This window comes from Tyto alba, unplaced genomic scaffold (genome assembly GCF_018691265.1).
Source record: "Tyto alba isolate M040663 unplaced genomic scaffold, T.alba_DEE_v4.0 Super-Scaffold_8, whole genome shotgun sequence".
Lineage (NCBI taxonomy): Eukaryota > Metazoa > Chordata > Aves > Strigiformes > Tytonidae > Tyto > Tyto alba.
This window is the reverse complement of record NW_024881329.1, coordinates 6,110,326-6,122,462: the sequence shown is the minus strand read 5'-3', so window position 1 is coordinate 6,122,462 and position 12,137 is coordinate 6,110,326. Positions and strand designations below refer to the sequence as shown.

Genomic DNA, 12,137 nt, shown 5'->3' with positions numbered 1-12,137 from the left:
TTTCCAAATTCAAAAAAATTCCTTCAGTTTTGGGCCAGTATAAAGCCTTCGCCAATGCCAAGAGCAGCTGCCACATTTTATTCCCAGGTGGCTCCATTTTTGAGGCTCTAGTATGAGACAGAGAGCCCTATAAGCAGATTTCTGTTTGATCTCACATTTCCAAGTTTCATACATCAGTGCAGTCAAGGTCATTGCTGATGATCCAAGATGCCCCTGAGCTTTTATGAACCAACGTTCACCTGCAGAACTGACACAGTTACAAGCTCATATGAACGTACAAACTGGCTGATGCATTTCAATTTGCACGTGACAGAGCATGTGGCACAGGGAGCCAATCCCATCACAAAAGCAGCACAAAGAAATGGTTTTGCTTTAGAATGAACTTATCTTTCAACCCACATTTCTGAAGATGCAGCATTTTCAGAAACAGTATAAAAAGGAAGTATACAGAACACCTTGAAACATATGCACTGGTGCCCTAGAACTTAAAATGCTCATCTTTTATAGCAAATACAGTAGCAAAAAAAAACCCAAACCTGCAAATGACCTGGGAATTGTAGAATACCAAAGAATGGGCAAAAAAGCACAGACTCAAGCATGCCACTAATGAAGCATTTGCAGAGTCACAAAATGTCATACGGCACAGATGAGCCACGCAGCAGCTGACCTGATAGGTGGAATTAGTTGGCAAGTGCTGCAGTAATTGTGCGATTGTGTAATTTCGTATACTAGCCAACTTAGCCTGATGCCTCCTTAATCGAATGAGAAGCAATGTTAGCTCTTCAGGCTGCAGGTATTCAGACACATTGTAAAGAGGAAATTAGCAGTCTTCAGGGAGAGTAACTGTAATTACATTTTTCACCTCAGTGCCCAGAAAACAGTTACTTGACATGATTAAGCAATTATTTCATTAACTGTGCATTTGGTCAAATAAACATAATAAAAGTTCAATCCTGTAAGAACAGACAGCTCACCCCTGTTCACGTTGCAGATAACAGCAAAATTCCTACAGGTTTTACTGGGAGCTGGTTAAGATTAAGTTCTCAATCAAGTTATTTATGTTTTAAATAATAAAAATACAGCTACTGTGGAATGAGCAGAATTTCAAAACTTAACAACAATATTATGATGACACAAAAGAAAAGTAACTCCTCTCTCAACTTACCGACTTGCCATGCAAACTGGGTGCACTCACAGTATGTGTCATGTAGCCCATAGCAGGCATGGAGCGTCGATCAATGTGGGTTGAGCTCTGTAAGAAGCAACAGCCAGAATTGTCAGGATTGTCCCACGTGAGAGGTATGTTGCACTTGTGGGAAAGATCAGACGATATGCACCTCTGCCACAAATTTTTCTATTTGGATTCATGGATCAGGGTAACAAGCGTGGGCCAGCCAGATCCTTTGGTGATTAAGTAAAACTTATGAATGAACAAATGCCATTTTAGCACTTGTGATGCTGGGCAGAACAGAGGATTCTGGCAGCACAAGATGCTTCAGCAGAACATGCAGAGTGGCTTCCAGCAAATAAAAAAAATATTCATAAAGTTCCCCCCCCCACTTAATGTCTCCCAGAGAAAGGCTGGTTGGCTTACGCCCTCCAACAGCAGCTTGTGCTCCAGGTAGTACCAACCGTGAATGCCCCCTTTTAGCCAGGGAACACTAAGCTACTGACATGAGTGACACCTTGTGGCAATGGGTTCCATTAATACCAGGTTTTTAAAAATAATCATACTTGATCTGCCCCTTTCTGCTTATAATACAAAAACCTACTGTACAACCATTCTTTCACTTTTCTCTTAATGCCAAACTTTTACGGCTTTCTTCAAGGTACACTAAATGTCTCATGATTTATTTTTATTCCCGTCTCTGAATTTCACTAAATGTTGTTTTGTTCTCCTTGTATTTTTTTTTTTTTGAAGTATAACTGGATGAAATTTAATAAAGCATTCCAGGGAGAGGGGAGTATCGCAGATTGCTGTAGACATATACATTTAAATGTAAAATGACGCTGTGTGTTTACATAGAAAAACATGAGAATTTTCTCTAGAAACTTTTACAGAAGTTTTATGGAAAAGTTTTACAGAGGAGGAAAACTGTATTTCCCTATATTGGTAAATCCACTATGACATAAAAAGAGTTTTATTTTATGAGTAAAATTTATGCAGCTACATTGCACAGAAAGGGAAAAGACTGCTGCAGATTCCTTTGTAAGGGATGTAATGCTCCTTCAACTTACACATGGAGAAACCAATGTCTGCTATAATACAATAAGGAGTTTTAAAAATATTAATTTCCAGTGCTGCACATCACTAGACTATTTCATCCTATGACAGAATATTATAAATCTATAAACTCTGAAAGACACCTGACAGCTACAACACATATACACTAGGAAAAAAATCTAAACTGAGCATGAAGCTGGCATGGCATGCAACCTAAAGTCAAGGTCCTGAACCCACGCTGGGTATCTGAATTTACAAGTCTATTTCTTTGTAAATACCTTCCTCATCAGAGCCCGTGGTTGAGGTCAAAGAATTAGGTGAACACAGAGGCTTTCATTTCCACTTATTCCAGAGTAAGAGCCACCAAGACAAGTAAATTCTACATTGATTCAATCCTGAATTTCCCTAATTTCCTTAGGCAAGAAGAACCACATGGAGTGCCACATAGGGAACCTCTGTTACCTCTGGATAAGAGGGTACAACAGTGCCTATACAAACACCCACACTAAAATTCTGCAAAAGGTTAAATTTTCAGAACAACACACTCTGATTTTGGTTAGCCCAATGATAATGACTTTGCAAAAGGCTTAAACTGGCAAATGCATGAAAAATTTTTAGTTATGGCTAAAAGCATAGTAACTGAATCAGCTGTAAGACTAACCACAATAGCAAAGCATGTAAAGAAAGCAGACATGCAAACATGGAAGACTACAAGCTTAAGTATGTGTTCATCCTGCTAAGTTTTATATTCTTGCCTACCTACTCTATACATTAAGATACCAGCATTTGTATATTTTATACACATAAACATATGCCTTCCAGTTTTTGAATAAAAATATTCCAAACCAATGTGATGTGCCACCAGTTTTCCTTTCCTAAACAACAAAAATTAATAAAGCTGAAATGATCAAAAAGAATTTTAGGAGAATGTAATTCATTGTATTAAATTTTACAACTTACATAATCTTTCATACACAAGGAAGAATGCAATGAAAAATGGCTAAATTAAATTATCAAGGCATGACATCACATGTAGCTGAGTTTGAAATCAGTTACACTGTATACAAACCTTTACAGCATGATTTCTTATCTTCCTGGGTGATCCAGCCAAAGGAACGTCTACAGCCTGTCTCTCATCAGATGGTTTAACTGTAAGCCTTTCTGCAGGAGTATGTGGTCTCCTTGGGAGAAAGTTTTTTGGAGGTCCAGGTGGAGGAATATCAGATGGAGAGGGTGGAACAGATATTGACCGTGGAACATCTAATGAGCTTTTTGACTTAGCACGATCAATAAAGTCTGAAGAACCTACATAAAGTGGGGCAGTGGGGCTGCCATGTTTAAATTGTTGTCTTTGCTGCCACTCATACAGCTGCCAAACAGTTCCATCCTTGTTTGCTTTCCTTTCCTCCTGGGACATCTTCAAGTGGCTAACACGATCTTGTGCATATTTGTAGTCACTCGGCAAATTGCGGTTTGGTGGTGGTGGTGAGCTCCCTGAAGGCTGCCTGGTATTCTTTGGCAAAGTGTGATAGTTTTCAGGAAAAGGTGGATTGGGACCCTGACGTGTAAGAGTCTGATCAGAACTGAGGCTGCAAAGGAGGGGGGGAAAAAGGGTAAATTTTAGCATACATTGATGAGTGGGAATGACTGATTTAAAAAAAAAAAAAAATCTCGACATTAGCACAGAAGCTACAAATCACAACATACAAGAGTAATTTAAAAAGAATGTACAGAAATATTAACAAAGTAATATTAATAAAAGCTACCCTGCACAAAAACATTATACTGTATTCACTCAAAGATGCAAATAGCATAAATACAGGCTTTTAAATTAATTTAGTGTCTAACCCAGGATGACCTACTAGAAATAAACTTAAGGGACAGCAGCATTATCTACTTACACCAAAAAGAATGTCAAGAACATGAAGAAAGGAATTATTGTTAGGTTTATAGAGCAAATCTGTAAATTAAAATATTTCTCTTCCCCAAAAGCCTGCTCACCACTAGGTGGGGCAGTTTACGAACAACAAATGCATGCTCGTTATAAAAAATTACCTGAAAGTACAAGAAGAAATCTCACCAATCACAGAATGAGTATCTCAGATAATTTTTGTTCATGTGAATGAAGTAAAAGAAAGGTAAGAAACTGCTCAAAGTCCCAAGGTTGGTATGATTTACTTTCATTTGACCTAATGCTACTGGTTCTACTATTTTAAGCACCACGAAGCTTTTTGCAACAAAACTCATTGACAAGCTAGGATATAAAAAGAGGCATTACATCCTGGCTTTAGTACTGCTTCCATAATATACTTAAACTGCAGAAATTAAATCTTATAGTAGGTAGAGAGTTAAGACTGAATTGCAAAAAGCTTTGACAAAGTGTAGTTAGCTCCTACTCTGAAGTAAAAATCTTTCCATAGCCTTATGTTTAATTAGACCTGCTTGTCTAATTTCTGATTCTCCAGTTAAACATCTGAGGGTTTTCTACTCGCAGTTATTCGCCCATTGATTCAGGATCTCCAAACAAAAAAACCATCCTGCTAGACTTGTTACAGAGCAACAATACAAAAAATGAATAAAAACAATAAAAAAGACCACAAATGAAGAAACTCAGCACACATTCATCACTCCACTTGGCAGGCTCCACACTCAGCATGAGCAGGAGACCTGATGGTGTGGAACCTGCAGGAATTTCACATGAAAGAAAGGGCTGGATGGGAAGGAACATCTCTGTTCAGCATCCAAGAATAAGAGAAGCAGGTGGAAAAGAACTGCTACCAGCAACTGCTGCTCAGTCATTGCCTCTGTCTCTTTCTACTTGCAGGATTTGGCACTGCTGGATTGCCTTGAAATACAGATGCTCTTGAGAGGATTCATAATTCCTCATGCCAGAAAGCAGAAAAACTGCCCTGAGCTGTGCATGGAGGATTACAAATTCATAAAAGCTCTGATCTCTCATACCACAGTACATGGATGTTACCTTGAATTTCACACTGAAGGTTAAAGCAGGCAGGTAGTATGAACAGAGGCAATACAAAGTTCAGCATTTAGCGGTCAAGTAGCCACTTTTATTTGTCTAGCTCATTACACCATGTGTACTCTGTATGTTCTGTACTGTACTGACAATTCTTTCCACATGAAAAATCAAAGTAGTTGCTAGAAATGTATTTTCTCTGGATAGGAATGAGAACTGAGAAAGCTTGGAGCAGTTAATGTTTCAAAAAGACATCTGAGACGGGCATGAAGCTAGGACAGATCGTTTTGGTGATTTCTCCGTGGAAAAACAGGGAAAAGGGCTTGACCACTCCTACACTCCAACCTAGTGAAGCCCTCCTGAAGGCACCAGTAAACTATTCAATGTTGCAAAACACCTGTATGTGGTTATTTTCTAACTGGACATGAAAGGGTGGAGTATTGAGATCAGCAGGAATTAATGGCAGTCAATGAAGTCATCAGGGCTAGCAGCTTTAGAAGCAACAAGAGTCTGAAAACAAAAGATCCCATGAGCTCTGGGGAGGGAAAAAATATTTAAAAAGAATCACACCTTTCCTTTAGAAAAGGATGACTTTGAGAAGAACTAAAAACTGTTTGGATGATAGTAGTACTTTGAGTAGCTGGGAAGTGCAGGCTTCATGCAATACTTCAGCCTGCTAGAAAAAAGAATGAAGTTTCTGTGCAATGTAATGCACATGCGAAGTCATACTCAGAGCAACTGCCTACATACAGGCAGGCTGCAATTTCTCAGTATATGAAGTAGGGAGAAACCTCCAGCTAAGATGACAGGCTTTAAGCAGGTGGCATCTCTACCACACAAGGTTTCAGACCCTTAACAATAATTTGCATCACATAAAAACAGGCACTAAGATAACATATCAATTTCTGTAATAGGAAAGGAATAATGTCCCAAATGACTCAAATTAGTCCACAACGGACTGGACAATTGCTTTCTCAGGGATCAAGAGTAAAAATGAGCAAAAGCAGCTGTTCTTGAGAATCTCCCTTTCTTGTATGATGAGGTATAATGAATATAAAAAGGAAAGCAGACACTGAAGAGTGAAAAAATGACCTGATGCCATATTATATGATTACTGGCCATGAAAATCATTCAGGGTCTGCAATGGGAAGCAACTGCACAGAAGATACTGTAAAAAGAGAAGATAAATGCTCAAAAGAAAACAAATACAATTATTGGAAACACTATGCCCATTCATGGGAATGCACAGAATGTAATAAAGACAAGTAATGTTTCTTCCTTAAGCAAATCAGGAAGGAATAGAAAGTTCTGCATGACAAAAAAATGTTGAACACTGTCTTTGTAAGGAAGGAAATTCCGCAACATGACTGCATTTAGTTGGGACATATTATGCTTACGTTTATCAGACTTTTTAATATATATATATTTTTTAAGTGCAAATAAACTGTTAGAAATAGCAGATTCTTTACAGTTATGCATTCACTATGTCTATCCAGGCACTGAAATGAGATCAAAGACTAATAATTTCTGGACAGATTCTGTTTGATGGTCCTGAACTTGGAATTACTTAAAACCAAAACCTCCTAAAAGCCTCCTTTCAAACCTTCTTCCAATTCTCTAGATCACTCTCAAAGGCTGGCATGGACCGTACCAAAGCAAGTGTTGCCCTTTCCTGAGAACAGAAGGGGGTCAGATGACTACACTGGATGTAACTGTAGTGAAGCTAACAGTTCCTTGTACAAGAGAGATGAATCTCCAAAGTGACAGCTAATATTTACTAGTTAGCAAACAGCTCTGACTGCTTTTTAAAAAGAGGAAGTAAAATATCTATTTGAAAGATCTAAATATCTACATGAAAGGTGCAATCCCTGCAAATAATTATACAAACAACTGCTGTATTTGTGTGAAGCCTCTAGCTGAAAGAGTCCTTTGTCATAATCAACTTGCTTGCAAGCAGTGCCTCTTCATACACCTGAGCCAGGAAACAAATAAAACTGTTCTCATTCTGTGTTCAAAAATTATAAAGGCTTCTAAATCATCAGGGTGTTCTTTATTTGCAACATTTTAGATGGAATAACAGTAAACATGAAGCATTAAGAAACTACTTAGTAAAATAAAAATAGGATGTCAATCAAATTATCATCTCTATCTCAAATTTCTACATCCTGAATTCAAGACATTTCATAACTAATATGACACTTTTATCCATCAGTTAAGTGCACTGCAACAACTTCAGCAGGTTGGGAGAGGGTGCCATTTAAAAAAAAAAAAAAAAAAAAAATCAATCCATTAATCTTTTGGAAGGTAACATGCAATTTATTCTGAATGCAGAGAATGTAACAGCATTTGTCAAGGAAAGACAAAGAAAACAAGGTTAATTGTGCTAAAATAGAACATAAAGAAAGGTCTTAAGGTAACAAGAGAATTTATATATAGACAGAGAGTGTGTTATATTTTGGTTACATCACTGCAGTTGAATTTGTTAACTGCAGTTAACTCTTGCAAAGTTTCACTGAATACTTAGCACCTCCAGCCGGTTTTATCTAGAACAAAAGCTGGAACCTGCAAGAGCACTGTCTTAACACTACGCCTGATATATGCCTAAAGTTGATTTACTGTAAAAAAGTAATTAGGAAGAAAACAGTACTTATTTAGCTATCAGACAAGCCTGTTCACTGTCTATAGTTTTGATGTGGAAGACACCAACAGAAGTTTTCTTAAGAACTGGCTAATTAGTTCAATAGTTTTCTATGTTATTTTAGACTAATACATCTGTGGGTATAAGAACAATTAACATACCAAGTAATTTTTTTCATTAAAGTCATATTCTCTTGGGAAACACTGATTGATATCCAAGCAAAAAAGATACAAGTAAACTGACTCTAACAGTCTAGAAGAATGTTAAATAAAACTGAAAAGTATGAAAGCTTCTTTAAGTGTAATTTCAAAGATAAGAGAGTAGAAGAATGGACCTCCAAACAGAATTAGCAAGCCTTCAATTTCTTACTGGATCCAAAATGACAAATGTTAGCTTCAATAAGCTTTAAAAAAATGCCCAAAATGTTTCCTCCCTACTAAAACCCACATGCTAATGTCTCTTATTGTTGTATATTATAATTACGTTTTAGCAAATTTCTATGGTACTAGTTCAGTAGGTTATCCATATTTGAAAAATCCTCACATGCAGCATAGAGCCCAACTGTCTTTCCCACCATTTGACACTAGGTGACATTCCAAACAGATACATACATATATCACTTCATTTTTCCAACTGGTACCTAATCTGACTGCACACTTTGAAAGTAAAGCAATTATGAGATTTTCAAATTACAAAAGCATTCCCATGAGCATTCCACCTCTTGTTACAATTTAGGTAATTTTCACGGACTGAAAATTGGAAAGATTCTGGAGACTATGGGAACATTCTAGGACCTCTTCATTAACTAAATGAATACAGAGAGCTTTCAATATGTGGCACACACACTTTGAATGCAGTGATCTGATGTAGAGAAGTGAATGGATGTTTGGAACAGGAATAGAAGAGAGTGCAAAAAAAAAAAATTGGCATCCTTTAAATGGAAAACAAATTATAATCTATAATTTATATTGTGTAGCTGTTTATGAATAAGAGGTAACTGAGGGCTGCACTTCACTTTCTGGCTCTTCAATTGTAGCAAATTTTAAGAAGTTTTAAGCAACTACAGTGGTTAAAAACAGTAAGAAAAAACAGCCCTCTAATCTCACACTTTTTCTGTTTGCAATACAGTGATAACATTAAAGAGATTTGATTAGCTAATCCTCTGTTGACTTTCCCAAAAGAAAAACACCTGAAAAATACCATTCTGCACTGGAGGAGAAAGTAAGTTTTGTTATATAATGTCGCTGTAAAATATCATTCTGATTTGCACTAAACATATTACTAATATGTAGTTGCCTTTAATTTAAGAAAATGCCATTTGGCAGTCTATTTAAAGATGGGCCTATTACTAACCTTTTTGTATCTCCCTTTTGGACTTTTACCCAGTGCTCCACTTGAGCCATGTTACTTTTTCTTTGAATCTGTTTATCTGGATTTGTTCTGGGAACAAACCCTCTTTTATATGAGCTGGTACCATTCTGCTCCAGTAGGCCAGAACTCATACTTAATGAACTAGGAAGCGTTCCATTTTTCTCAGCTGGCTGAGGCTGAGCTACTTGGGACCTGGATGCGTTCGTTAAGTCTGGAAATAATGAATCAGCTTCTGTTAACGCATGCTTAGCCTTTCCCTTCTTAGTTTCCAGAGTTTCTTTTCTGTGGATATATCGCTCCTCCTCCTCTTTTTCTCTTCTGATCTCTTCACACTTATCATATCCAAGCATTTCAGCTGATTTTTGATGACTTTCTTTTGTATCTGTAATCTCTGCCTTCACACACTCTTTACAGGCATTCAGATGATTGACTTGGGGAACTGCTTGCTGATCCACTTTTTCAGTTTCTCTGGAAAGAAAATACATGTCAGTAATGAACACTGCTTAATTGTGAAAAGTTGATGTGGTCTTGTTACTGTTTTAGAAAGGATACCCACAAAAGCACCTTCTCTATGCTGTGATAAAGTTGACATGTTAAGATAGATACGCTCAGCAAAACTCAGTTGTTATCCCACTTAGACAAAAGTTACCTTTACAGTGCTATCAAGGAAGAAGTCATTTATATGCATCTGTAAAAGTAACTGAAAATACTAATATTGTATGAAAAAAGCTTTCAACTCGTGTAATATTATGTACAAACAACTGTAAAGAGGAAAGTCTTCCTATCCTGGGAAATACTGAAAGCCAAAAAACCAAAACCAACCCGCCAACTGCTCATTTCAAAGTTAAAAATATCTTTGTAGATGCTTTAGGGACTAGTGATTTCTGGCCAAGAGGACAGAAAAGAAAATCTACATTCGAGGCAGTACTATCATTGTCTAGGAAATTTCTAACCTAAGGGCTATTCCTTCAAAAAAAAAAACCAAACCAACAACAACAACAACAAATATAACCCCCATTGCTCCTAATACATGCTGCAATGCACACTAGTTTTACTTATTTACCTTATTGTATAATTATTTTTAAAAAATCTGTACCGGAAATCTTGATATTAAACTTACAACACACTAGGATCCTTAGACTTTTTATAAAGACTAGGATCTTGATAACATTTTTTTCTCTTATGATTCAATGGAGTATCATTGATCTCGGAGTAGCATCTCATTTTCTCTGAAACTAAGTTCAGCTTCCTTAAAGCTTTATGGAAGGCGAATTGTGAGTAAGTGCCATGAAACAATTGTTTTCATTCAGTCTACTTAGTGTCCCAAGATAGTCTAGTAGGAGGAAGGACACTGGATCAATACTTCAGATTAATCTTCAAATTGAAGACTCAGACTTCACCGATTCCTCTTTCAATTATTCCCATACTAATAAAAAAGATAAAGAAAAAACATGTAGCAGGTTACATGTTATTTGAAATTTTAATTAAATCCAGAAAATCTTAATGCAGAATCATATAGGATGCAAAGCTCTGGAAGAGATATTTATCCTCTACTTATACTCGATTTGCCAAAAGCAAGCAATACTGCAAGCTACTCTGAGAAAATGTACCATGACATTTTAATCCTTATAACCCCAAGGGTTAAAAGCAGGGTTGTTTCACAGTACAGTCTTTCACAAGGAGTTGTAGGGAAAGAGTCACATTTCAAGGTCAAAACATCAAGAAGGCCACATCAATTTTAAGAAAAGGGAAAAACTGGAAGCACATGAAGGCACAGTTGAATTTGTTTGCCTCTAGCACTAATCAAGAACAATGGGACAAAAGACATCCTCCTTTTGTAACAGTGCTTTTTTTCTACACTGAGAAATGCATAAAAACCTCTTAAAAGTACTGAAGACCACCAAAGTAAGTAAAAAAAATTAGCAGTTAATACCTGCATAAATTAGTTAATATCCATAACTCTATTCACTTTATGATTTACCCATCCTTAACATTTTTCTCCCTCTTAACAGCATTTTAATCCTGGTTCTAAACACTCATTTGAAAGAATTCATTACTCTACTGTCTTTTCCCTTTTACTTACCTCTCCTCAAGGCTGCCAACTGGTTGTTGTAGGTGTATGAATTTGCTCACAAAAATTATAATTTTTTAACTGAAATTTCCTAAAAAATTATATGTATAGATACACACAGAAATTAATCCATGTCATTAAATGTGGGCACACAACTTGTATGTAGAAACAAATACAGAACACCAAGTTTTCTTAATTAATGTTAGCTAACTGATTTGCAACAGAATGTAAATTAAAAAGAATTATTTCTTTAAAACGGGAATAAGTTTCATGCACATATTTATAAATATCACTTTTAGAAATGATCACCGATTTAAAAAATTTTTAAAAGCTTTCTGTACAGTTTCTGTACTGAACTTGCCTCTTCAGAGAAGAGCGTGTTTGCATCAGAGCAGCTTGATTCATAGCCCGGATCCAGCCATTCATATCCTCTTGGGTATCTGCACTGAAGTAGTATGTCCGCATCCCTGAATGCTCTGCCTGAGAGCCAATAACAGAATTCTTATTATAAATATATGCCCGCATACCTGTATGAACAGCCTATAAGAAAAAAAAGAATAAAAGTCAGACAACCCTTTCATCATTTTCCCCCCAGAAAATTTACTGTAACTTTTCCTGATATCTTTAAAAAAACCTTCCAAGACTTTTTAATCATTTCTTTAATTTTTGGTAAAATTATTACATTGCCACAATGAGTTATAGTGCAGCAAACTCAAATGGCACTCTGATTTTTACTGAAATTCCCCTACCTCTTTCTCCCGTTATTAAGCTAAACGTGCATCTCTTCTGTTTTTCATAGTAGGCAATTGCAGCATTTCATTTTATCTTAACTGGTATGTTTCATTTTCCATAAATAACA

At 36.5% G+C, this 12,137-nt stretch overlaps 1 protein-coding gene across 2 annotated transcripts in view; it reads right to left on the bottom strand.

The window, feature by feature from the left end:
• Positions 1-12,137, bottom strand: part of PLEKHA7 (pleckstrin homology domain containing A7) — a 154,680-nt gene that overhangs the window by 32,126 nt on the left and 110,417 nt on the right. For both annotated transcript variants that reach the window (XM_042785212.1, XM_042785213.1), the window contains exons 9-12: positions 11,640-11,818; positions 9,190-9,675; positions 3,294-3,813; positions 1,166-1,252 (exon numbers count right to left, since the gene is read on the bottom strand). In XM_042785212.1, the coding sequence (XP_042641146.1) occupies positions 1,166-1,252; positions 3,294-3,813; positions 9,190-9,675; positions 11,640-11,818 (1,272 nt within the window). The remainder of the gene's footprint in view (positions 1-1,165; positions 1,253-3,293; positions 3,814-9,189; positions 9,676-11,639; positions 11,819-12,137) is intronic.